General features: G+C 42.6%; 1 protein-coding gene across 1 annotated transcript; it reads left to right on the top strand.

Annotated features, from left to right (window-relative positions):
- The first annotated feature begins 4,188 nt into the window (after positions 1-4,188).
- SERPINB5 (serpin peptidase inhibitor, clade B (ovalbumin), member 5) lies at positions 4,189-20,596 on the top strand. Its single transcript, XM_009885263.1, has 7 exons — positions 4,189-4,323; positions 11,992-12,166; positions 14,748-14,885; positions 15,961-16,078; positions 17,461-17,603; positions 19,012-19,179; positions 20,204-20,596. Exons 2-7 carry the CDS (start codon positions 11,993-11,995, stop codon positions 20,594-20,596), a joined length of 1,134 nt encoding a protein of 377 aa, XP_009883565.1. The 5' UTR covers positions 4,189-4,323; position 11,992.
- Positions 20,597-27,917: the final 7,321 nt, after the last annotated feature.

The raw sequence follows: 27,917 nt of genomic DNA, 5'->3' as shown, positions 1-27,917 counted from the left end.
ATTTGATCTTAGTCTTTGTACAGTGGGAAAAAGAGAAAGTTTCAGAATAATGTGTCAGAGGTTTTTGTCTCTTTTCCATATATGGATTTCCCCTTATATTTTGGGTTCATAGCTGTATTGTGAGGCTATTTTCACAAGTTCTTCCAAGTAGTCAGTCAAATCTATTTCTTTTTTAAGCTGAGTTATTTGTATTACACAAAGCATTATGCCCCGTGCTAAGTGTTGGGAGCAACGCCATTAGGGAAAATAGTCAGATCCTCAACAATCTGATTCCAATGCACAGAATCATGCATTTTGCATTTGCCAGATTAAAGGCTTTGTTCTCACTGAAAGCTGTCAGCTGTTTGGTTGCCTATTTCATTTTTTTTCACAATTAAACGTATAGCCCAGTCCAGAACAGCCTCACTAAATAAAAAAAACAAACACCAAAAGTGAGCACACGTAAGTATGAGAAATTAATTTCCTGTCCGTTATTAGCAGTAATCACTGGTGAGTAATACTTCTACGTCAGCAGACATGTCTGAAGAAAACTGTATTGCTACCATCCATGTTGAATTGTTGTGTTGCTATGTGACACCATCCTTTATGCGTATCAATGCAAACACCTTGGGAAGAGAGAGGGAAGAGAGACAGCTTGTTACTGTTCAATTTGTGTCTCTCTCAATGGAACCATAGAGTAACACTTTATAATCGTGTTATTTTAATTTCAAATTAACTTCTTGTTTATAACTGTCAGCCTGATCTTTGCCAGTATTTCTTATGCAATTGAAAAATATTTTGACCATGGCTTATTCCTGTTGCTAAATACTAATCTAGACCCATGTTATGTGAGGAATATGGAAAGTTCTGCTGTGTATACCTGTTTACAGACACTGCAATCTTAGATTTTGAATTTTACTAACTGTGTTAAAATTGTAGGCCACTGTATCAAAATAAAAGTGTACAAATGACCTCCTATCATTGGCTTCCTTGCAAGGTCCAAACTTACTGTGGAAGCTGTAACTCGGTTCGAATGCCTTCCATGACTGGCAGCATAGAAAGAATGCACCAGTTTGTTCTAGTCATTGTTGAGTCCCACTTGCAGATAATTTCCCATGTGGTCTCTAAAGCATGACGGCATTAATTGCGATCAGAGGTGCACTGAGCAGTAGTGAATTTGAGCAGGGGAAAAAAGACTACAGTGGATGCTTTGAGTCTCTGAAATAGTTGAAATAGTTCTCCATTCTGTGTTGAGCAGCAGCAGTATTCCCTCCCTGCAAAATGAGCTGGTTCTAAGAGCGGAGAGAAAGATGCTGTTTTTCTTTCCTTTCCAGCAGCATGTAGGAACAGCGTTCCGAGGAGGTGTTCAGAGGGAGTGGCGGGGAGAGCCGGGGAGCGGGGGCAGAAAGCAGGCTGAGTAACAGTGGAGTCACCTGGCTGGTTGCAGCCCTTCTGCAGCGAAGCGTGTCTGGCTTGCTGGTTCATAGGTGACGATACACCTGTGTAACTTCTGGATCCGAGTGTCCAGCAAGGTCTTAGTTTGCGTTTTTCTGTGGGCTGTTGAAGACCTGGAGGAATGGGGACAAAAGCCCAGTTATTACTTTGTCAGTAGACTGCAACTTGTCTGATTCCACATCACACCCTCATTGTTTCTAGCTTATTTATTTACCTTATTTTCTGAGATAATATCACAGTAGAAGCTGTCCAACTCACAGGGGACTTAAAAACAGTTTTGATTCTTTGATAAGGAAAAATCCTGTTATTGGTTCTATTATTTTTTTAACTTGGTGATAGAAATATAGGTCATTATAGGTGTGTGTTGAAAATACTTTGAGATTAAACTGAAAAAGACTGATTTAGTGGAAGGTAAATGCAGGAGGTGAGGAATCAGATGCAACTAGTTGTCATTCGTTCAGACAGAGAAAGGGTGTTCCTGGACTGGAGGAGAACCACTTCATTTCTTGTCCCTTGCAAACCTCAACTACCTGAGGTTAAGCATCTTCTACTTGTCACATTAGCATCTTCTGCTTTTCCACATCTTCCAGGCTGGGCTGTAAGTAAGGCTCAGTCATATGTCAGGAATTCCCATAAATATGAATAAGAATTTACCAAGAAGTCACAGTTAGTTTAACATTACCTCCAACAGCAAATGAACCCAAAATATCCATTCTCAGGGGGAGCAGGACTGCCCTTTGAGCCACTCAGTTACCAGTGCCGGTGTGGACTCCTTCATTTGAAGCATCACAATTCCAGCTGTGGTGATTAGTTTCATGGCACCACAGCCAGAAATAATTTCTCAGCAGTAACTAGGTCAGGCTGAAGGATTCAGTACAGCTACGTAGTGCCAGACCTCAGCTATCAAAAAGCAGTCATCCAGTGGAGGGTGAGTGATGTTTACACACCTCCAGCTTGGCAATGTAGAGTCCTTTCCCTTTTCCACTGCCCAGCTTTTAAAAGAAACTGATGCATCTAGTTACATCTGTAGCTCTCACATATCACTAGTAAGGAAATGGAGCTGGTGAGTTGTGGTGTGTCTGTCAAGGCAGTCTGGTTGTCCCCATCCCTTTAGCTTATGCAGAAGCCACTTTGCAGTGGCCTTACTTGGTAGACCTGGGTCTGAAGGAAAGTTTGCTCCTGCAGAGACGGCAATGTTTGCCTTTAGATTACCTGCAGACATCTGAGAAGAGTCTGGCAGCCGACATTATTGTGGATTTTCATCAAAATTTCTCTTACAGAAGACATAATTAGATACATAACAATGGTGGCTCAGATGGCACAGTTTAGCCAGCTGGCCTATATCTTATTTTAATTGCGTAAACATATCCACACCCTGTCTTTGTTATGAATACACTTATGGCAAAGCATACACATTTTAAATTTGCTGTCTGGTAATGATGGAAGGTGAACACCATCTGCATCACAGCAGAAAGTAAAATATTATTTTCTTTGGGTAATAAGAGCTTAGCAGCCTTTTGGAAGGGAATATGTGTAGGATCTGATCAGGAAGCTGTGGTGTGGAGTGACTTATGCTCAAAGCGAAACAGGAACGTGTCATTCCAGGAGATAACAGCTGTCTCCAAGGAGGCACTGTGTCGGTGAAAACACATCTTTTGGTTTCCTAGCCCTTTCATTTCGGCAGCCAGACACGCCAGCACTGCAACCATGAAAGCAAACTCAATTATCTTGCATTTACCTTTTGTAGCCTAAAAGTATGCGGGGCCACCTGTGGTTACTGAGGGGTGAACGTGAGCTGTGCCTGTGGTGTGGCACACCGTTTCCTCATGGGGACTGAAGTGTAACCATGGTCTCCCAGGGAGCACTTGCTGGTGTTCCCCGCTGCAGGAGGCTCAGCTGCCCGAGGAAGGAATGGCGTGGAGCAGGGGAAGCCTACCTCTTCTTTAAGGACTGCATACATCTTTCAAATAAAAAAAGACTTGGTGGGCTGCACCATCACCTCTCCCTCTCATTTTCTTCTCCCATCCCTGTCCTGTTTATTAGTAGTAATGTGAACTGTATGACATGAACCTAGTGGTCCCGATCCTGGAGGTGAAGGGATGGGAACAGAAGGTCCCATCCCACCTCTGGGGACAGCTAGCCCCAAGGAAGGCTGTTCCTCTGCAGAGGACCTGGCTGGCAGTGGGAGGAAGCTCTTGCTTTATAGCAATAAGAAGGGCAGATATTTTTCCTTAAGTCCTTAACTCCAGTCTGGCCTTGGGCTCTTAAAGCAACCAAATACGCACGTATGCCTCTTACAAAGACAGAGGTAAGACACTGTCTTAATGCATATACAGATGCAAAGTGCCCAGCCACGCACTCCTACACGTTTTGGTTGTCTTCCTGGGCATCTTTTTCACAATTACAAATTTTCTGCAAATAGCGGCAATTCCGATGTAACTTGGAGTACTGGTTTCGTTCAGAAGGTCTTTTAATTGCTCATCCACTCCTGTATTCTCTCCTTCGTAGTCTTCGTTCATTCTTGTCTTGTGCCTTTTGTACTGCGGTTGCTGAAGGCAACGCACAAAGACTGCTCTTTCCTGCTGGAGCTTGTTGTTGTCTTCAGTAGCTGGGCAGGCAAAGACAACTCCGGTGTGAATCATTTTGCTCCTCCAATGTAGGAGTTGCCATGAAGAACAATTAAGTGGCGGGAAGGGGGGGCGGGGGGAAGAAAGCGAGAGTGAGAGGGAGTCTGTTTGCGCACAAATACAGGTTGGGAAAGTGGGAGTGGTGTCAATGAGCAAGCAAGCTAACAGAGTCTTCTGCTCGGCAAGGTTTCACCACGGGTAGCAAGTTCTTCGTGCTGTACCCATTTCATTGATTCGTTTACCAGGATTATAGCCTTGCAAAGTAAGTACAGCTTTTTTTTTTTCCTTCCTCTTATACTTTCATTAATGCCTAACTCATGGTTAACAAATCTGCATTGTGAAAGATAATTGAGTAGAGGGAGTGTGATAAGGAAATTTGTACAAAAATACACCATGTGGAATTAAAGGAGAAAAAAAGCCTTCACAAACTACAACATTTTGGTTTTGTCCCAAAATTGCTGCATTTGCCATGCTATATTCCTTCCCCCTGAAAATATTAATTGGAAACGGTGAATAGGATCTGGCAGTCAGGTGAGGGCATTAGGAATTATTAAAATATGATGGTTTATTGCAAATGGCTTTCCCTATATTAGAAAAAGCAGGTTGTGTATGATGCCTTGAAAATGCTCCATGTGCCAAAGTAGAATTTAGACTGTTTTGTAAGTCTTTGTCACAGAGGAATATTCCTCTCATTTTCTGCAGAGGTGTGTATGCTCTGCTCTGTTTGCTTTGAGTTATTAATCAAGTGACTAATCCACACTTGTTTAAAGTGAAGGGCAGGAACTTAGGTCCAGAAATTACCCTTTTATTTTCAGTGTGGCCATGTAGTTTGAAGAATTTACTGGCTATTGAGGTACAACAAAGCATATTGTGGTAGCTCATTTCTCTCTTTCCTGACTTTCCCTGCTATATTGCTGACAGTGCTTTTTCCCCAACCATACGAGAGGCTTTGGTCCCGCATCAGTCTGATATCTTGTTTTCCTCAAGGAACTGTGGGTTCAGAGGAAATTGTGTTCTTCTTGTGTAGCCAGGTAGTCTGCCAGGGGAAGAGTTGTCATTTGTGTAGAAGTAAAAAGAAAAGGCTCACAGAAGGCTTTTACTTCCTTTATTTTTTGTGTTTGCCATATAAGAGCTGATGTGAAGCGGTATTAAATGCTTGAGCTAGTTTCAAATATTAATGCCTAGCTTGTGAAACATAAGTGTGGGTTGTTTCATGTAATTTATCCTCTCGGGAGAAGTTTGTTTGAACTGGAGAGACTGCAGCGCTGGTACTCACAGCTCCTGAGCTGTACTCTCAATACACCCCCCCAGCACTGGATGGGCAGCACTGTCCGCGCTTTGTCTGCCACAGGTGTCTTCTCCTGGAAGGACTGCTTAACCAAGACAAGAATAAAATAAATACTTTTTCTGCTTTATCAGATTATCCCTACCATATAGCTAACTTGACTTGTCAGACATTTCCATGCAGACAATGCTATTCTCCTGATTACATTTTTAAAAGATAAGCTATATTTAGCTTTTTTTTTAGTGAACAGATAGTAAACAAAGCCTCTCTGTCGTTTCATTTTTTTGGGGTTTTTGTTGTTGTTGTTGTTGTTGCATTCAAGAGTGACTAAGCAAAAATGGTGTCTTGTACCAATAAACAAGTTTAAATAATTTTTTTCTGAACTGGTTCAGTAGCCTTTCATCTCCCTTCTGTATCTGAAAGTGTTCTTATAACGCTGTGGCAGAGTCACAGTTTTAAGCAAAGCTGGGTGGATCACAAGCTACCTGTGCTTAGAAGATGCCCCAGTGCCGCAGGCCTCTCTGGAAATGCTGACGGACCGCTTTCCTGGGAAAGGAGGGACTCAGCAAGAATCCATGCAGCAGGCCTTTTTAAAATTTCATTTTCAATTTTTTGACTCCTCCCTGTTTGAGTGTTCCCTGTGATTACTGACTCAGGAGCTGCGTCTGATTTCTGGGCAGCTAATGGTCTTTCTTCTTGATGGGAGCTTCAGCCCTTCTCATTTGACTGGAACTGGCTTTAATGGACTCACAAGGCTTGAGACGCTCAAGGCTTTAAAGAGATTTAAGATTTTGTAACATTTAATACAGTAAGTTCTTTTTGAGAATATGAATGTCACGAGCTCCTAAATATCATACATCATTAATAAATGGAGCTTAAAAAACTGACTGACCAGGTGCAGTTGAAAAAGATGGTGAAAAAGAGATGAGCCCATCATTCGAGGTTAAGGGTGCAACTGAGCTTTTTTCCCTGTCAAAATGTCCTGAATAGGTGTTATTTAATAGTAGCACAAAAAGAAAGAAATTATAAGAATGAAGGGCTTTACCACTACCAGAAATAGTTTCACTCAGCACAAAACCAGTTTTGAGAGTATTAGTAGTTACTGGGTGAACAAAAGGTAAACAGAAGGTTCACTATGAAATACCTCCCATCTTCCTCCTTAAGAAGGAGCGTCAAAACTTCGTAGAATGTCATCCAACATGAACAGTATCAGAGTTATCAATAAGGTCAGAAAAGAAGAGGCTTTAAGCCATGGTACAGCTTTTCACTGGCATAAGGAAGAAGAGTTTCATTCAAATTTGCAAAATTTCCTATTTTATTTTCTTACTCTGAATCTCTTGCAAGCTGAGGAAGTGAAACACAGGTGGCACATTCACGTATTAAAACTGCCTTAGGTTTGCCAATATAACTGAAAATACTAATGTTGGCATGACAGCATAGTACTTGCAATATTAAGCCAGAAAGGAATAAGAAGAATTTTAAGCATTTATGTTTGCACATTGATTTTTAGCCTATAAGGAAGATTCAGAGGCCTAAATAAAATAATGTCAGGCCAGCCAGCACTAAAGAATGATACTCTATCCCACTAGCAAGTAAGATATTTTTCAGGTGAACTGCACACCTCATTCTGTATTGCGAGATTCTCCATTCTGCATTGTGAGATTCTCCATATTGTTTGTCTTCTTGAGGGTGGTAGATGTTGAATGATACATTCATGGTTCCCTGGGTAATTTTCCACCAGCTCCTCAGTCAGAAATACCTAGGAAGTTGGTACTTGCCCCACATTTTCAAATTTTAGCCCGGGGGGTCGGGGGGTCGGGGGGGGGAGAGAAAGAAACAAAGTATATGTGAGTATTGTGTGTTCATGTGTGAATGGTTGAGTTAGTGGGGAAGGTAAGATAGGTAGCCTAAGCAAGGGAGTTTATTTAAGACATGCACAGGCACAAAGGTGCACATCTGGGATGAGCAACTGCAGAGAGGGATTTTAAAGGGTGATTTTACATTTGCTCCTTTGCCCCTGTTGTTCCAAGTTACTCCCTCAGCAGCAGTCTCAGTCCTAATTTGTTTTAACTGTCCTTTGCCACTGTTCTGCCCAAAGCTCTCCTCCTTTAAGGTGTGTGCTGAGCCCATGGTTTCTGGCAAGCTTGACTTTTCTGGTAATGAATTGCTTTCATGTGTGAGAAGTTGTGGCTGCATAAACAAGATGGATGGTTGCAGTGCTGGGCTGGTGCTTAGTTCTCCCTTTACACCCATAAGATCTCCAAGATGTGTTTCCTGAACCTCACTCCGCCATCAGCTCGAATCCTGTTGACGCTGTAAAATGGGATCTCCCGTGCATAATCTGTCTTTTCCAAACAGCTGCTGAGCGCTGCCAGGCTACTGGAAGATGGACAACTCTGGCCAGACCCATTCTGAATTCAGGGTTCTGGCACAGCCTGATTCTGTTGCAAAGCATACTCCTCTGTATTTTTTTTGTCGGAGTGCCAGCAAATAGGGCCATGCAGTTGCTTGTTTTCTTCTCCCCCTTCCCACCAGTGGGATGGGGAAAAGAATCAGGAAAAATAAGGAAAACTCATGGGTTGAGGTAAAGACAGTTTGGTAGGCAGAGCAAAAGCTGCACATGCAAGCAGAGCAAGACAAGGAATTTATTCACTGCTTCCCATGGGCAGGCAGGTGTTCAGCCATCTCCAGGAAAGCAGGGATCCACCATGCCTAATGGCGACTTGGGAAGACAAATGCCATCACTCTGAACGTCCCCATCCTCCTTCTTCTTCCCCCAGCTTTATATGCTGAGCATATTGTCATATGGTATGGAATATCCCTTTGGTCAGTTGGGGTCAGCTGTCCCAGCTGGGTCCCCTCCCAACTTCTTGAGCCCCACCAGCCCACTCGCTGGTGGGGTGGGGTGAGGAGCAGAAAAGGCCTTGAGAGCCTAGCAACAACTAAACCCGCCAGTGCATTATCAATATTATTCTCACCCTAAATCCAAAACATAGCACTACACCAGCTGCTAGCATGATAGTTAACTCTATCCCAGCTGAAACCATGACAGGGAATAACTTTCTTCAGTGACATATATATTTAATGTTTTCCTCTTCCAGAGAAATCCTTTTTTTTTTTTTTTTTTCAGTGGGAGAGGATTTGTTAGCAAACAGTTTGTTGCTAGTACCAACAGTCCAAACATTTTGTGAGAGTGCAGTGCTGTTTAGGTGTGCGTTTCAAACATGGATTTAAAAAGCCTTGGTTTTATGCCAGTATCTCTTTTTTTTTTTTTACTTAATTAGATTGTGCAATGCATTTCAGCAACCTTTTGTATAGCTTCTTTTAGCCCAAAAAGCCCCAGTTGCCAAATAAACTGTTTGCTTTACCAAATAGATCCATGAACATGTATAAGTTAATTAAAATAAAAATAAAGACATTTATTTTGTAAAATGCCTTCTTGTCATGTTTTAACCCCAGCCAGCAACTAGAACCATGCAGCCGCTTGCTCACCCCTGTTCCCTCTCCCCCGCTCAAAAAGGCAGGGGGAAGAGGGAAAAAAAAAGGAGGGGAAAGAGAAAAAAAACACCTCATGGGTTGAGATAAAGATAGTTTAATAGAAACAATAACAGAAAAGGAAAAATAACAATAATAATAACAATAATAATAATAATGACATGGGTCACTCTCACCACTAGGTGAATTGACACTGTCCTACGCAGTGATTGTGGATTCCCGCCCCCCGGCTAACCCCCGTTTATATACTGGGCATGATATCTATGGTATGGAATATTTAATTGGCCATTCCATTGTTCTGTCTATTCTTCTATGAGAAGCTGAAATAAGTCCTTGCATAGTGTAAATATCACTTAGCAACAACTAAAACCAATAGGTATTATTGACATTCCTTTCACAGCAATCACTAGAAAGACAATGAACTCTGAACACTAGAAGGAAATGAACTGAAACGAGGACAGTATCCACTCCTTATTGCATACCATTTACGTCATTCCCAGGGCTTATACTTTTCATAGTCACCACCACTTTCCTGTCTTTGAAAAATATATATATATATATATATATACACACACACACAGAGATATCATTCCCTTAGTCTGTTGGCCATCCCTCTAAAACATCCATTGAGTTCATTTAATCCATAACTGTGGGCTCCATCTGTCATAACAGTCTTTCAAGGCAGGAGAGGTGGTGTGTGTGGTATTGAACTGTGGCAACTGCATCTGGAGTTCATAACCAGTGTATCTGGCATGGTCCATGCCCCTGATCTGCAGGATGAAGATGTCAATCTTGAGAAGGTTGCCAAGAGCCAGTTGCTGAAGTCAATTCTGGTTCCATCACTGCTGCACTTCGCTCAGTTTCATCAAAGTTTGTTCTTCATTAATCTGGACGATTCTTACTGTAATATTGACATAGCATATAGCAACCATAGTAGTGATGACATATAGTGGTAAATTAGAAATTAACATCATACAGTTTCATTCATTGGCTATTCTCACCCAAAATCAAATCCCCATGACATACACATCAGAATTCCCCATCCTTTTGCATCAGCCACTAAGTGCACCCAGGTCCTTGAGCAAAAGCGACCCCAAGGATGGGTTTGCCTTTGCCCATGCCAGGAATAACCAAAACTGTTTTCCCAAACATATTTTTCATGTGCACTTCAGGGACTTTATCCCTTTCTGCAGTACATAAAAGTTCTGATTGGGCAGGGCCAGCTCGATTGGCAGATCCTCTACTGTTAACTAACTGTGTAGCCTTTGCTAAAGGTGTATCCCAATGTTTAAAAACAGGGCCTTACAAATCAAAGTGTTTACTGTGTCACAGGCAAATTATTCACCCATTCTGTTACTCCCACAAAAATGTATAAATACCAGAGATTATTTGGAAGTCATTCACTACTGTCGAGTACCACAACTGTTCCACAGCGTCTCTGTACAATGGTGTCAGATGTTCAGCTAAGTTTGGGCAGTATGACACATGAACTCAAACAGGAGATTGTTCTCATTCAAAATGTCTTTCCAAAGCGGGATGAGAGTGAAAGGTCAGGAAAGTTGAAACTTACCTTGCTGGCAACAGTTCCCTGCCCATATGTTTCCTGTTCCCCTTTCTATCTTCTCATACCCTGTTGCTCTCACCCAGTGAGATCTTTCCTGGCTAGGATGTATAAGATAGGAACTGGGTAAGTAAATGTTTGAGACTGCAGCATTAAGTAGTCAGTTATTGGAGAGAAATCCCTGTTCTTAAGGTGTTTCTCAAAAGATTAGCAAGCCTCCTACCAATGTAAGAAATAACTGACTTTCCTTTTCATAATACGATAAAATAGGACCCCTAGGTCTTCAGCGTCAGAGCTTGAAATGCAAATGCAGATATATGTGTGTCTGTATAAGAATACACCTTTTAAATTCACCCCCTCCCCTCCCCGTATTAATTCCACTATTTTGCCATTTTTCCTGGAGAAAGTGAATGCTGGTGATACCTTTTATGTTCTTTCACCTTTTGGAGTCTCTCCCAATAGTAATCTTTTCCATTTCCTTTCTGTCTCTGTCAATAGTTTTGATGGAGCTGTTTAACAACAATTTTAACAGATTGCCTTTTTTTTAAGGTTACATGATATTGGGGGCAGAGTAGTGTGAAATTCACTATGCCAAAGGGGTCATTTTCTGTGTGCTTTCTGGACTAAAGCCAGACTTGCGCTATTGACTGAAATTGTGTGGTTCACCCTTGTTACCTTGAATCTACACGAATGTGCGTACACCAAAATGCAATTTCAGGTACGTGAAAGCAGTCTGGAGGACAGAAGTACTCCTTGACTTTCCCAGAGCATGGGCTGCAGCAACTGTCCCTTGGGCACCACCCGTCCCATTCCTCACTGCACAGATCATCTAACAGCCCTGTGGCAATTGCAGTTATTAAGAATGGCTAGGAAAATATTCACAGTTAAAACAGTGTAAGTGGTGACTGGGCACACAGCAGTATTTATTTAGGAGGCCTCCTTTAAGTTTCAAGGACAGTCTCAACCTACAGGACCAGACAGCTTTCTGGAGACATCTAGCAAGGCTAGGGAGAATGGGGAATCATCCCTTAGTCAAAGGACATGTACCAAAGTTAAAGCTTTAATGAACAATTAGCCATGAAGCAAGAGACAGGAAAGATTATGAGACTATTAAAGGCCTGTCTGAGACCCAGGAGAGCCCAGAGCATAGGCAAAGTACCTTATAGGTTGGCACATTTTGAAAGTATCAATTAAAAACAGATTAAATTCATATGTGAACCAATTTGACTCAGTATGCATGGGTCACCCTGACCTATCCAGATTTCCCCAAGTGGTAATACTGGCTCCATGCAACACGTGGCATTGCCAGCTGTTGCTTGAAGATGATGGCTATTACTGAACCACTCACATTTCCTTGGCTGGGCATGGTTGAGACCTTCCCTGCTCCTTAGGAGCTGCTGGTGTGCTCTGAAGCTGAGTGTGCTTGACCAGGTGCTCCTCTCCTCTCTCTGTAGGTTCAAGCTGCCCAGTTCCCATACTGATGTCCAGTCTCCTTCAGTGAGGAAATCAGTGCTCTGACCCAGCCTGACCGCAGTGGGAGCTAGAATTATGCTCTGTGAGTCATCTCTCTTTTCCCTTTTCTGTTTCAGAATGACGATGGATGCTCTGCAACTAGCAAACACTGCCTTTGCAGTTGATATGTTCAAAAAACTATGTGAGAAGGACAAAACAGCCAATATTATTTTTGCCCCACTGTGTACCTCAACGTCTCTGGCTCTGGCATATAAAGCTACGAAAGGTGATACTGCAGACCAAATGAAACAGGTAAGCTGTCAGCATCCTGTTCTGGGGCTGCAAAATTATATGGCTATCGGAGGTGGCTTTCTTATTTATTCTCGTTAATATTCTACTGGATGTCTGGTTTGCTTGGAAGCCAGACTGCAAACCATCCATCCAAAATTCCTGAACAGCTCCACACTCCGTGGCTGCACACAGCAAAAGAGGTTGAAAATCTGGCATAAAGAAAAAGCTTTCTCAGATGTGTACAAGGTGGAAGGGTACATGGCAGAGTTCTCAACAGTTGCATTAAAGCATTGTCTCCTTGTAGTGTTGATTGTGGCCGCAAGTCTTAGTCAAGATCACTGCATTTTCTGGATAATTTTTTTTCATTATTCAAGAATGCCTAAGCTTTATAGCATTGAAAATAATGTTGCCATTATCTGTCAGCAGCAAGTGTGCTTAGCAGCCCTGTCGCTGACATTTCCCCTTTCTCCCGCAATACGGCTGAGAGGAGGCCGATGCAGTATAAGAGGGCACAACTTCAACTATGTTCCTCCTTAGAAGCAGCTCGTGGTGCTCAAGAGGTTTCCAACACCATGATGCAGCGTGGCAGTCATGATGCAATCAGTTTATCAAGCTCCCTCTGTGGTGCAGGGCGGCAGCCTCGCAGCCTCTTCTGCTGCCTCTGTGAAAGCAGAGATTTGCGTAATTCCTTTTCACCCCAGCAAGGGTGCCCATGGTTTCTGCAGTTACCCAGAGGTGAATGAGAAGCAAATTCAGTATGCATTTATATGCTGATTATCACCTTGCTCTGAAGGACATTCTACATATTTGAATACATTTTCCTTCCTCTGGGAATTCCTCCCTGTACTTCCTCATTCACTGAAGGTACCCCTGAGCGCATCCTCCTGTGCCCACGCTCACGCCACAGATTACAATGAGTCCTGTGCTGTTTGCAGAGGTGCAAAGCAATATATCCACAGATGTCTTCTTGGCTTTGCAGATTTTTCCAAACAGGATTGGGTTTTTTTAAAAAAAAAAAAAAAAGAACATTAGATCACCTTTTTTATTAATTTAAATGACACTTTACAGCTTCCTCACCATTTCAAAATTCAAGCACTGGCTTTCTTTTGGGAGAGTTCAAAGTAATAACCTACGCTTTATTTCATTTTCACTTGTGTCTGCAATTTGCTTTGAACCATTCCATAATAACGTACACATCCACAAATGGAGTTCTGTTACACAAGCGCATTTATGTTTCATATTTCTCAAGTGGCATATAAAAAGTGCTGACTACTGATACTAAGGAGAATCTGGTATGTTTTTAAATGTAATATCTCCTATTTTTCATGTCTGTTCTAGTTTCTGCCTGCCCCCGAGTTCATGCTTGGGTTTTAAATATTAGATAAAAAAGAAGCCAGATTGACAGTCTTATTCTGGAATATCAGTTAACAAACTTGTGCCAAAAGCTGTCCCCAGTAGAGAAGTTGTAGTAGCATAGCTTTCTCCCCAAACACAGTTTCCAGGCACAGAAGCTTTCTGCACTTACCATGCTAAGAACTAAAAGTGTTGGAGCAAAAGGAAATAAGTTGAGAAAGTCGTTCCTGAGGAAATGACCGTGGAGTTCGGCTAGGAGAGATGTGCTGTTGCTGTGTCCTTGGGAGCTTATTTCCTTCTGCTCCCACTGAGCAAGGAGAGGGGAGGACACGGAGGGGTGGCTAAGGCAGAGCAGCAATTTGTTGTGTCTGTGAAGATACCATGTGTTCAGGGAGAAAGAGCAAGAGTGAGGGACAAAGGGGAAAGAAAGTCGCTAATGCCTGCTGTGCCTCATGCGGGAATTTGAGACAGGTGGGGAGGGTTGGGTAGGCTGCCTGTGGGGAAACAGCCACCATCGGAGACTCAGTAATAAGCAGGCATAGAAGTTCAATCCATATTTACAAGGTCATTTTTCAAACAAAACCAGCAGGAACCTCTCAACTCTGGTGCCTAAAAGCGGTGAGTTTTAGAACTGCCTAGAACTGGGCTTGTCATCCCCAGGAGCTGGGAGGTGGCCGTGTGTGGGTCAGCAGCCCTACCTCCAGCTCATACTTTGTCTACCAAAACAGATGTAGTTATCTGATCAGCTTTTGCTGAAATATCATGTGATGTCATGTATCAGTCACAGCAATCAGAAACCTTGATGATCTGTTAAGTATTTTTAAAGGTGCAGCCCACTTCTAGAAAGGAAACTAACTGGGACCTTCATTTGCCTGGTTTAAAAGCTCCAGGTTTTTGGACAGGAATGTAAGTTTGGTGAAGACATTATGGTGCCATACTGCAGAGTTTTAATCAACTAAGTCACATCACCAGCATGAATGGGTCTATGGATTTCTTTGGACTGCTCGGAGGAAAGAAACACATTTGGTTAAAGTTCTGGTAGGATCAGGCTTTTAGATTTCTGTGAGGATGTCAAATAAATGAATGATTTTTGAGTAACAACAGTGAGAGGCTGTGTTGTTAGCTTAAATGAGAAAAGCCACAGCTCTGATCACAAACTAGCATTATTTTTTGCTAAGCTGTTAGGCATGTTTAGATAATAAATAATAAAAAAAAAGATGCTTAGTATTTTATTATGTTAATTTCACAGGTTCTCCATTTACAAGATGTCAAAGATGTTTCTTTCGGGTTTCAAACAGTAACTTCAGATGTTTCCAAACTCAGCTCTTTCTTTGCACTGAAAATGGTCAAACGGCTCTTTGTAGACAAATCTCTCAATCCTACCACAGTAAGTACTGCAGAAAAGTCCCAGTGCTATGAATTGCTTGGCCAGAATGTTGATGGGTTATGGTGTCAGACGTCACTGTTACTCAAAATAAATTCTCTCACTTTTGGCTGTTAGTTGACTAGATTCAGATGAGGAACAACATAATATTCTCTGCTGCCGTAAAAGTTCGTAGGAGGCTGAGTGCACTGCTTGACCCCAAGCTATGCAATTATTACAACAGTTGTAATTACTTCATTAATATGCTTTAGGTCAGTAGACTCAGTAAGTTTTGAACGCAATATAACTTCTGTGCCATGGGAAGGTCTTTGCATTGTAAGTATGAGTGAAAAGGAGTTTTAAAACAAGTTGGTGGTGCAAGTGTGTGTCCAGTTTGCACACCCAAGTAATTACTGCATAAGCTGTAGTTTTCTTAATCTGTCTGAGGAGGCAGAAGCCTGGCTAGTGAAACAACACAAGTGAGGAAGGTGTTGTTTGGCCTTATAACTTATGGACCTTGCAAATAACTGAGAAAAATGTTATGGGTTGTTGGTTTTTTTTTTTTTCCCCTCAAAAGTTGCCTTTGAATAGGGCCCCAAGCAAGGGCAACATCAGCCTAAAAGTGATGTTTCAGAAAACTCTCACTATGCTAAATGACACTATGATTAGATTTCTTGCTGTTCAGCTTCTGCTACAGCAAAGGCCGATACCCATCCACAGCAATAGACATCTCATCTGGCAAGGACAGACACCATGTGAGCAGCCCATGGCCTTTATCTCAGCCTTTTCTCTTACCCAGGCCTGGTCTGGGGGTTGTTTTATCCTTTCAAACTTTGGCAATGTTGGCACTCCTGCAGTACCAAAGTTAATTTAGCTGCTGATGTAACGCCTCTGGACTGAAGACACCCTTGCGAGCAACGTGCTGAAGGCAACTGTGGACCCTGGTTGTCACTCGCTGTTATTTGATAGTGGTCCATCATAATAAACTCCCCAGCTACTCCATGGTGAAGCTTGGGATGCTGATGTTGCAGGCTCTGTAAAGAGCCATTGAGTGGATGGCATTTAACCAAAGATGACTTTGGTACCTTCTGCCTTTCAGGACTTTGTCAACTCTACAAAGAGGCCTTTCCCATCTGAACTGGAATTAGTGGAGTTCAAAGAAAAAACTGAGGAAACCCGACAGAAGATCAACAAATCTCTCTCAGAGCTAACTGACGGTGAGTACAGCCTAACCTTAGGGATGCTGTTTGCCTCTTTGAAGAAAGCGAGCTTTGTCCTTGTGACATCTCTTTACTAATGCTTTTAGAAATAAATACACAGTGAAAGCAATGGGACTAGACCTATTATTTGGATTTATGAGGATTAGCAACGTCAGCCTGTTTTGAAATCACTAAGTTGACTACTGCAGCACTTCTGAAGGTGGAAATGTGAGACTGATCTTGCATTAGCCTTGGGGAAGGTTACTGACAGCTCTGACTGCAGTAGGACAGCTCCTGGCTGTGGAGCTTCGCAAACATCTGACATCAATACATTGAGCCCAGACCCTGGTATCCTTTAAAAGCCTTATTCTAATGGGAAGTATTTGCTGGACTCGAAATTTCAGGCTGTTAATTAATAGCGCAGCTCATCTGCTTTGCTTCTTTTGCCAGCAGGGGTGCCACAAGTAGACGCGCGGCTCTTATTTGGAGGTGCGTCCCCGTGGAAATGGGGTTGTAGACATTTTTCCCACAGTATTGCTGAGCCATCAGCTGTTGGGTCAAGTCACAGGAGATGCACTTCAGTCACTGTGGGGGTCTCCAGGCAGACCCTGCCCAGTCTGTGGGGGGCAGAGATCCAGCCCTGGCCCGTATGAGCCCGCAGTGCCCATAACTGAGCCTGTTTGCAGCTCTGGGGTCAGTTGCTGCCTGTTGCCTTCGTGTGGTACACATGAAAACATGGGTGCCTGAGTCACGTCTGGTCCTTCCCAGGCTGGCACAGGTGGCCGTGTGGAAGCACCTTGCCCTGCCTGTGCAATTTGTGCATGAAGGTAGAACTTGCCTCCCCAGTGCTCTGGATTCAGTGTCTTTTATGGCAGTCCTTGAACAGGTCTAGAACAGAGCAGGGCGGGAGACACACAACATTTCCATACCCTTTTTGAAGCAATGTTTGGTTACGAACTGTAATCATAGCAGTATTTTTTGTTATTATGGTTATTTTATTCTCACGTGTCTCTCTAGAAAAGAGTAGCAGCTAATTTGGAACTTCCCTTCAAATCTTGCTCTCCAAATGACAAACGATTTTTTACTTACACCTGTTGAATTTCACTAAAAATTCAGTACCTTCTTTAAGGTACTAAACAAAAGTAGTAGACATGTTTTTGATTCCATGCTATATAAGCCAAGAAAAAAAATGTCATTTAGAAGATGTGTCTTGATCCCAAATCCCATTTCAAACATTAAGTTGCAATTTTAAAAATTTCCCATTAGAATTAAAATCTCCTATTCGTGTGCTGCAGGACACAAATATTTTAATTCAATGAAGTTTTTCCATATTCAGTAGAAGCAATTGATAGACTGATAATGTATTGTTGTACTAACAACCAACTTAAACCTGTTCACAGGCAAAATGGAGAATGTTTTGAATGAAGATAGTGTAAGTGACCAGACTCAGATCCTCCTTGTTAATGCAGCTTATTTTGTCACAAACTGGATGAAGAAGTTCCCAGAGGCAGAGATCAAAGAATGTCCTTTTAAAGTCAACAAGGTATGTTCTGAAAAAAAAAAAATAGAGTGCGGTTTCCACTCAGGAAAATGCAAACTTTGAGCTAAGGAGATCCCAATAAGAGACAATGAGAAACGTTTGTTATTACCGTGGCATTCTTAGACTCTTTATCTAAACATACGTGCTGCTGTTGCAAGGGTCCCTAAGCCAGTTTGCTCGTCACGTTATTTTAAAACTTTGCTGGTGCTTTCACATCCATCTTCCAAAGTGCCAGTGTGAAAGCAGACTGTCCTGTTAGTATATTTAGACAACAGCTGCTGAGTACAAGTGACCAGAAGCCACCATTGCCTGCAACAAGGGGATGCACATTCTCATGGGTAGTTGCTTCCAAGAAATTGCAGCCTGTGCCAGAGGCTGCATCCCAAAACCAAGCACAAAACACTGCGTTTCTCACGGTCGCAGAGCTAGCGAAACATCTACACGCACAAGGTGTCTTTGAGTATACACCTTAGGTGCCTGGCCCTGCGCTTTCATCCCCAGGGATGGCATCCCGCCAATCTCCCTCTTTACAGTCAGGTTCAGGACTGCAGCGCTCTGCCTATCAGCCCTACTTAGCCACCGGGTCCAAGTGGGTGCAGCACCCATGGCTCTTGCCTTCAGGAGTCTGTGACCAGTGATGAATATTGTGCAGCTTTAAACCAAGATATAAAGCCGGGCAACATTTGTCAGATAAAGAGATTATACCCCAAATATATATATATATATATGTGTATATGTGTATGTATCTATGTGCATGAGAAAAGTTGGAGTTTCAGGTTCACTGAAAATATTAATAAATTACCACATCAGCCACCAGTTTCAGCTAAAGAAGGTTTTAAAATTATACAATAAACAATAAACATTTTTAAGTGGAACATCTCAATTTTTGTTTTCCTAAAGTACCATTTTTCTACTGAATTTGAATTTTAAAATGAGTTTCCAGGTGAACAGAACAGTTTGTAAATCTTCCCTATGAAATAAAGAGTTTTGTTTTGTTTTGTTTTGTTTCATTCCTGAAAAACAAAGGCATATGGCTTTAGGTAAGCCTGAAATTTCTTCTTATTCTGTTTCAGCTCCTGAAGCGAAATATCAGTTACTCATATGAACAGCTTGACCTTCACTGTTGAGGTGTGCTCAGTGCTTTACACTTACTGGCATTACGATGCCCTGTAGACAGTATAGTTTGTAGCACTCATTGAAACAGGCACGAAGGGCCACAGATATTAGGTAAATTTCTCTTTTAAGGCACATCCCCAATATGTTGCTATTGTATTAGTAGATTTCTGTTCCACTTTTTTTTGGAAAGCTGCCTGCTGTAGAGGTTGCACTTACATGCAATCTTACAAACTTTTCTCTCTCACTTAGTCGTGAATTAAAAGGAATGTTAAAGTGTCTTCTCTATGTTTTGCAGACTGAAACTAAACCAGTGCAAATGATGAATCTGGAAGCTACTTTTTGTCTGGGCTATGTAAAAGAACTAAATGTTGCCATCCTTGAGCTTCCATGCCTTAACAAACATATAAGCATGCTCATTCTGCTGCCCAAAGAGATTGAAGATGAGACCACTGGCTTGGAACAGGTGAGAGAAAAAAATAAAATTTTCATTTAAAGATTTTCGTTCTTGCTATAGTAAAGTGCTTAAACTCATACTTACTGAGTACTCAGTATTGCTGACTTTGTTTACTCTGATGTCCTCATTTTTTTCAGTTGGCACGTACCTGTGATTTTTTTTTTGCTAAGGTCTTACACTTCTCTAGGTTTTAATTTTGAGCAGAGGTGTCTGAAAAGGAGCTATTTTTATTACAATTGCACAAACACTTGAAGAAGAACAAGGCATTTCCTAAAGAACAATAATTTCTCATGTCATTTCTCTATGGACATTATAGAATGTATTTTCACCTTTCTTCAAAATTTAAGGATTAAGAGACAGATGATCATGCAAGCATCCTTAGCAACTTCCTGCAACTGGCCATAAGTTTTCAAGGCAGGAGGACTCTGCTCCTGCAGCTGTAAGGTGCTTTAATATGTAGGAGTAAATAACAGAACACACATATCTTAAAATGCAAGTGAGGCCATTCCTAATACCAATTTGTTGTGGCCCCAAATTCTGCCTCCTCACCCCCCAGTTTTTAAAATGTTGCTCAAACAGCTGCATGTTTGATTGAGACCAGGCTCTGGATTTGGAGTTGTCTTCTGTCCCAAATACCAGCAATTTCACTACTGTGTAGGGTCAGGAATCAAGACTTTTGGATCCACCAGTCGGCTGTCTGTAACCTGGGTGGGGGCTGCCTTTCTCAGGTTGCTTCAGATGGTTGTTGAGGTGGTTGCCTTTCAAAAGCTTGTAAGGGGCTAATAGTCAGAGCCTGTGCGTTCAGCGGCCTTGCTCTGGAGGCTTGTCCTATGGATTAAATCATACTTGCATCAATATAACTGAGAGTATGTTAACCCTGAATGCTACAGTTGTGAATTCAAAAGCAAAGGTAGTCTTTTGGACCTTGTATTTTGGGGCTTGATAGGAGTGGGAAGTTCAGGAATTGTCTGGGTTTTTTTTCTCTCTTTCCTTGGACTGCTCATGAATTTCCTCTGTTTCTTTCTGTCTTCAGCTGGAAAAGGCACTCACCCCCGAGACATTATTACAGTGGACCAATCCCAGCATGATGGCCAACACCAAAGTGAATGTATTTCTTCCCAAGTTTAGTGTGGAAGGCGATTATGACCTGAAGCCACTTCTAGAAAGCCTGGGCATGACAAATGTCTTCAATGAGAGCGCATCAGATTTCTCTGAAATGTGTGAGACCAAAGGCGTGGTTTTATCAAAGATCATCCATAAAGTCTCTTTGGAAGTAAATGAACAAGGTGGTGAGTCCCGAGAGGTACCAGGATATCGGATTCTGCAACACAAAGATGAATTTAAAGCTGACCATCCATTTATCTTTTTGTTTAGGCACAACAAAACTCGCAACGTGATTCTTTCAGGCCGATTCTGTTCCCCTTAGGCAGGGCACATTCGTTATGAAAAAGCGCAATTACATTTATGGTGGTGCATGTTCCTGTAAAGCTTGGCATCCTGACTATCACCTTTGAAAGGAAATCTAAGAGGTTCATATATCAGCTGGGTAATACAAAGTACTCTACATACGCAGCAGAACTAGTTTATCTCCTTTTGTTTCATCCCCTTAAGCTGAAGGATTCCCACTGTGAAGAAAACATGTCGTATTTTAATAAGAAGAATCCTAGCTTCAAAAACAGGCATATTTTGTTCCTCTCTGTCACCTTTTCCCCAAAACAAAGTGAACTGAGACCCTGGTTTTGTTAGACCAGGAGTTGGAAAGGGCTCTGGGAGGAAGAGCTACGTTCCTGCTCCCTGGCCAAACCACTCTCCCTCGTGACCCACGCTCTGTGGATTCCTACTGCCTAGAAGGGGAAAATGTGGACATGTGGTGTGATAGCCCTCCCCTTGTACCTGGCGACACCCTGGTGGTCCAGGGTGCCCTACTGGACCCTGCTGATGCACAGTGAAACAGTGTCCAGGTTCTACAGCGTAGCTAGACAATTCAGGCTGGCATCAGAGTTTGCATCTGTGAAGCTGCAACTGCATTGACACCTATGGGTGCAAGAAGCAATAATCATGGTGACAAATTGCATACCTAGAAGACTTTCCAGCGTGAACTACAGCAGTTCAAAGACTGGGGAGGTTGGACTCTGCTGCGTGGGATTTTTTGACTCGTTGTGCTGCAGACATGGAAGAGGGGACCAGTTCACTGCAGCTGGGAGGAGCCCTGTTCTATATAATCCCAAGAAAAAGAACGTTATGCAATTCTAGGATAGAAATCTGTTGGATTAATACTGGAAGTGCCACACTTTTCACGCACAGATTATGTGCCATTTCTACTTCTGCATTCAGCATTAAGGAGACTCCATACAATTACTAACTGTCTGAGGCATGAGAAAGAAATAAGGACTGCAACTTGAGTGAGATTAACATTGTAATTACTAGCCTCCAAATTCCATATGAAATCATGGTAATCAGATTTCATTTATATATAAGGACTGCCTGCTGCATATGTTCAGTACTGGTTTACCTAATTACTGTTCACAATAAAGCACTATAAAACCTGCGTCAAATGTCTGCAATACCTCCAGTGTCAGTCTGTGTGTTCACTGCTGTATGTTCACTGACAGTGTCAGTGCTCACTCTTCACCTCCAATAGGAATGGAAATGAACATATGCACTTAGGCCACAAAGTCAAAATAAAAAACTAAATCAATGTCTGGATTGCCCTTCTGGACCACATGATGATAGTTGCCGGTAAGGATTATATCTCTAGCTGGTCACATTATACAGAGAATTCAATTATGTATCCTCAAAAAATATGAGCATTTTACTTGAGAATTCCTGTTGGTGCTTCAGGTCTGAAAGGAACTGGAAAGAGATTTCTAAATGGGAACATGCAGCCCTGAATATGTATGCCTCTCTTTGAACACCACAGAACAGCACAGTGGTTATTGTGAATTTGGAGATAGGAGTTCTGCTTTGATTCTTGACCTTGCCAGCCCCCAAGAAGCCTTTAGTCACAATGATGCAGTGGTTTTACCAGCGTCCTTCCCTCTGTGGACATTTAATGGGCCCTAAAACATTTCCGTTTTAGAGGGTTAGCAGGAGTCATTGGCCCATACGTTTGAAGGTACTGAAGAGACTAACTTCCACCAAAAGCAATGGGATGTGAGTCCCTGCAGACCTCTGGGGGTCGTTGCTGATATGCATCAGGTGTTCTGATACATGGATAGAAGTCAGAAGAAGAATGCAAAATATAACAATTACTTTGCAGCCCATCCTGTCTGAAAAGGAATTGTCTGCAAAGATCTTTACCAGCTCAAGAACTTTAGCAATAGCTGAATGGCTGGGAAATGTTTTATATACCCCATCATTGTCTGACCTGTTTTGGAACTGAGGTCAGTCATCCAGAGCTGTCATGACTGTGGTTTCTACTCATTCTCCTGTAGGACGTGGGTCAGGGCATTGCACATGGGGTTGATGACTGACTAAGCAGCTGCATGGGCAGTCCATACATAGGCAAGATGGACTAGCTGCATATAGCCTGTACAATTTGTTTGTGTTTGGCCACTGACTCTTCGTCAGGCAGTTCCAGGTGTCCAGCAGGCTGTATCACACTTACTGCTGCATCTGTACCGGTCTGCTAGACTACTGAAAACCTCTGGCAGACTGCCCTATCCCTCTTTTTCTTCCTAGATGAGACTTCCTGAAGGAGGAAAGCTCAGACATCACTTACTCAGCTTTTTCAGGTTCTGAAAACATTTCAGTCCAGGAGCTAGTCTTCATTCAATGCAGATCATACTCTGCTGATCGGAGGACTTAGCACATCCACACATGTTTACGTAAGCATGTCTTCTCGGAGAGTTTCTTGTGCTGGTTTGCCAGGAAGGGTGATCCCAGGACAGCAGAGAGAAACACTACCTCAGGGTGGGGCCCATCTTTCTCCACCTCCTGACTAATGCCAAGGTATTCCAGCCTATGCAAGGCAAGCAGATGTTAGAGATACAAAGCTGTCTTAGTCTACAGAAGGCAAACCTATTTATTGGTCATTTATAAACAGGTCACAAAAAGCTCAGGTTTATTTTTCACTTCTGCCTCTCCTCTTTACCAGTCCCAGTATGAAACCTATCTGTCTGGCAGCATGTGAGGAAGAAGTATTAGTAAGGCTCCAGCTAGTGTGAGAAATGCTGTTATGGTCTATTGCTCAGTTCCACCCATGCTGGCCTCTGGGCCTTGGGCAAGGAATCGCATGGGAGGACATGGGAAAACGTGTGTGGGAGCTTGTGTATAGCAACACCTGTGTGCTGAAAGGCGTTGGTTACGATGGAGAAAGCGAACATAGCTGAGGACTTGCTCAGATCGCCACGCTGCTCCACCTCACCTTTCAACAGAGCATTGCTATCCAGTGATGGGTGACGGCCCTGATGGAAAAAAAGCAAGCCGTGACTGGCTTTTGCAGGCAGTTGCACAGTGCAGTGTGATGTGTCCAGTCATCTCATCACTCGCTCAGCCGCACAGTCGGCCCCCACTTCCTGCTGCCAGCATTTTGTAGAAGAGAAGTGGTACATCTTAATGTCTCGTGGTAACAGAAGTTGTTTGTGGTGAAGAGCAGCGTGGTTTTGAAACTTGAGAAATGCTACGTGGAGACAATTGGCCCCACTGGAAAAGCAGTAGTTTTAAACCCTGAGTATACTATCTTAAGGGCCTAGAAAAGACAGAATTTGCACATACATTGACATTTCCTGAGGCAAAACAGTTAAACTGATGTCAAGGGAGTTCTGAGGGAATGTGTGTACAGAGCAAGTACAATAAATCAGTGGAGGAATGATCTTAATATAGTAGCGAGGGAGAAAGCACAGAGACTGGAAAAAGGAAAGTCTTGAAAGATACTCAAAATAATTAAGACTGTGACTGAAAAGAGGCTAGGACTCATAAAGGCAGAAGAAGAAAAGATACATGGTAAGGCAACGTGCAGAAATAAATTAAAAAAAAAGATAGAGAGACAGAACTGAGGAGGAAGACCAAGGAACACTACAGAAACACGCAGGAAGGAAGAACGAAAACAAAATGAATAGCAAATGGAAGGAAAAAGGGAGGAAAAGAATAGGGGTAACAAGCATAATCATTTTATCATTGTGCTTTGCATTGTTTACAAATCCCTCTTTTTGGATGGTCACTGGAGCACTGGATCCTGGGCAACTGGGCTGAGACCTTGGCAGAGAAGCAGAGAACAGCAAAGCTGGTGGGAGCTACTCCTGAAGAAGTGGGTGGCCCAGTTTCAGCACAAGAAGGGGAAGTGTGGGAAGGGCAAAATGATGCCAGGAGTCCTTCTTCCTCTTTCCTCCCCATGTCTGATCCTTCAAATATCCTATGAATTCAAAGCCAGTTTTATGTTTTGTAGGAAGAAAGAAGAGCTGAGAAAGGAAAGCCAGAAAATTTTCAGGGTTGCAAAGCCGCATACAGCCCTAGAGGACTTCATTTTGACCCCTGAGTCCAGCTGCCATAACCCAGTGTTGCACCTGAGCTCAGAGGTGCTGATTAGGGGAGATCAAACACCGTGTTCATGCAGCTCTGTGCTTCCCATCTCTTTACTTCCATCTCACTTTATGCTGGAGACATAACCTATGCGATCAGCCACTCCTGGCCTTCTTTTATTGTTAACTATGATTTAAAAGAATACCCCCTGGCTGGGGATTCCTGTTACAGTTCAAGGAAACACTTCTTCCCTTCTCTAATTAAGCTCCTTCCATATGCATAAAGCCGACTCCTTACCTGAGAGAGAGAGATGGCTGCAGGCAATATAAAGCTCATGAATTCCCCATTCAGTTGCTCTACCTCTGCAAGCAAGTTTGGCTCCAAAGAAGGCTTCTCTGAATCCTGGCACAAACCCTGCATGCCCCTGTGTCCAGGCCAGACCCCATCAGGTCTGATAGGAACCACGCGCAGCAGTACGGCCACGGATCTGCAGGGTTAATGGCCTGTTTTCCAGATGAGGGTGACTTGGCATTGCGATCAGGAGATGTTGCCAGCAAATATTGCCTGCCAAACTTGTTGGGCAGCTTTGAGCGAAATACTATTAGCATATTGCTAGTTATGGGTTTCCCTGTCTTTGCAGGAAACTTCACGTTGATGGCATTTGCATTAAATTGCAACATGCTGCTATCATCAACAATTGGTTAGAGGCTGAACTTTCCCACAAGAGAGTGGGAGATATTTGTAAAGCAGTATTCACAAGAACATGCTCCAGAGCTCAGCTGTTGTGCTCTTCATTTAACCTCTTCGGGCAAGAAGGTAAACAATTCTTTTTTTTTTTTTTTTTTTTTTAAATAACTTGTAAGTTACTAGTCTACAGATTGGTAAAGTAAACATCATGTTTACAGATGAGACAGAGGGGGAGATACCTTTACAGGCTGCAGGCAGTAAAACACACTGCTATAATTCAGGTGGCTCAAGAGCTCACACAAAGGGAACTGGTCTTCAGTGGGGTGTAGATGGGGAATTCAGGAACACATGTCCAAAGCTATGAATCTAAAGATTCTTGCTTAAATTTCACAGACTTTGAATCTGAAATTTCCCCAGGACCTCTGTGCCTATCCAGAAAGCTCTAATTGCCACAGGACAGATCAGCTCAGTGGCTTGTACTAGAAAGCAGATGCTTTTCTGCCTGTATCTCCAGAAGGGCAGGCTCTTTCAGGGCACCTCTACCCACTCCAATAGAAATGGGCTTCAAATGAAGCGAGGGTGCTGATGACCTGGGCAAACTCACCCACAAAGTGTGAGATACATGTTAATTTCCCTTCTTTACTCAGCTTTCCATGGCACAAGAAAAAGCCTTGAAATTTTCACTAGACGAGGGAGAGGGTGTGCAGATCTTTGACTGGGTGCTGAGGTGTTTCCCCTGTATCCTGATCCCTGCTGCCGGGGGATTGTTTAGGTGCTTAAACAATGACTATATAAAATAGGAAGGGTGGAGTAGTATTCAGATTTCATTTTGTTAGTGGGGATGCTAGTCTTCACTATCAACATATTAGCCCTTGGGTTTGGCAAGGATGTTAAGGAGCTTGCTGAGAAACCTATGCAGCTGCACACAGGCGTAGCAACTGTACAGCCTGTAACAGGCCAATGTACATCCATGTCTGTTTATGCAGGGATAACTGGCCAAGAAAGAGGTAGAAAAGATACATCCTGGAGGTACAGATGCAAAATAATAACAGTGGTCAGAAAAAGCCCTTTCCGGCATAAAAGTAGTAGCCTGAGAGGCTAAGTTGTGTGGCAAATTAACTTGGTAACATTTCCCTTGAGAAGTTATTTTGTACTGAAATGTATTGGTTTTGAATTTAAAGCATGTTACTTTGGAAATGTTTTGTGTCACGTAGGGATGACTGGATTTTCTGTGTTGTAGGAAATTTCATTTATCTTATGTGCCGTTTGTCCCTTTCACTCCAAATCAGCACAGAAACACTTGGGAATGTCTTTTTGTATGAATGGTCGTGAAAAATAAGAAAGTCACTTCTACCAATCATAGATTTTTCATGTGAGGAGACAGTACTATCTAGCATGTGCTCCTTTTCTAGGATAGACACATGTCATTTCTGCCAATTCTGTCTTCCTTTATGTATGAGAAATTAATGTGCATTAAAGCACCTTACTGGGAGGCAGATTGAATAAGTAAAACATGCAATGGGAATTATCATGTGGCATCAGGGAAAACAGGTTCCTTCTTGCTTTACCTTGTATTAAATATAGAATTACCTTAAAAACAAGGCTACAGCTCTCTTAGCCTCCTCCTGTTGACTGCATGATATAATCTAATACACCTATTAATTATGATACCTCTAAGCACTGCTTTTTGTTCTTTGAGAGTTTTTGTCTTGATTTTATCTACCCTTAGCCAAAAAAAAAACCAAACTGTAAGGAGAGAACAGATCATGAATAGTTATAGAAAAGGAGTGTTTTTCATTTCACACAGCCACAGAAGTTTGTCATCTTTACAAAGTCTCTGGTCATACAATGTTTTTTTCTGAAGGAAGCTCTTTTCCTGGGTAGCTTCTTGTTCTCACGTAACAGCGCCAGCAATTTCTACCTGCCAGACTATGTTAAAAGCTACTAAACCATCACGCAAAGCATCTCCCTTCATCAGCTGTAAAGCCTCAACCCTATTTGCTGTCTCTGCACTGTTGCTAATGTTCAGTGCAGACATCTTGGCTAGTGCAGAACGGCAGCTGTGATCTTCCTGGAACACTTCTTTTGATCTTATATTTTCTCTCCTTATCTCTCCAAGATCTTTTAAAAGTAACATTACCATTTGTTGTCCACCATGTAGGTGTTCCCCAAACTTTGCTGTCCTTGCAGTAACTCCAAAACTCTCACTAATTGAATGATTACACAGATTAGACACATGGCTTTATGGTGTGGAATCATTCACACACCTGTGCCCACCCCAATTTAGATTAAGAATGTTCACTAAATCCTTTTATTCTGCAGTAAGAAAGTTCCTCTGCCAGCCCACACCTCCCCTCCCTTGCTTTGAGTTTCCAGGGCAGCGCTCTAAGTGGTTCCCTCTCACAAAACCATGGAGTTGGCCACCGTGTTTGCACCTGGACATCACCCCGCGGACAGCCTGCTGCTTTTTCTAAAGGAGTGGCCACCTCAGTGTGCTAGGCACTGGCTTTTAAAACCTGTTCCCAGCTCCTGGGCTCTCCCTCCAGCTTGGCAGTCCGTCCTCTCCCTGCAGGGTGGGGTGGAGGTGCCTCCTTCCTGCT

This window comes from Charadrius vociferus, unplaced genomic scaffold, assembly GCF_000708025.1.
Source record: "Charadrius vociferus isolate BGI_N301 unplaced genomic scaffold, ASM70802v2 scaffold565, whole genome shotgun sequence".
Taxonomy (NCBI): domain Eukaryota; kingdom Metazoa; phylum Chordata; class Aves; order Charadriiformes; family Charadriidae; genus Charadrius; species Charadrius vociferus.
This window is presented reverse-complemented; position numbering and strand designations above follow the sequence as displayed.

Bases quoted from the DNA above. Each gene is read 5' to 3' on its own strand.
- SERPINB5 (XM_009885263.1), top strand. From the start codon at position 11,993: ATGACGATGGATGCTCTGCAACTAGCAAACACTGCCTTTGCAGTTGAT. The intron at 16,079-17,460 runs GTGAGTACAGCC...ACCTGTTCACAG, and splicing joins TCTCTCAGAGCTAACTGACG to GCAAAATGGAGAATGTTTTG. The intron at 19,180-20,203 runs GTGAGAGAAAAA...TTCTGTCTTCAG, and splicing joins AGACCACTGGCTTGGAACAG to CTGGAAAAGGCACTCACCCC.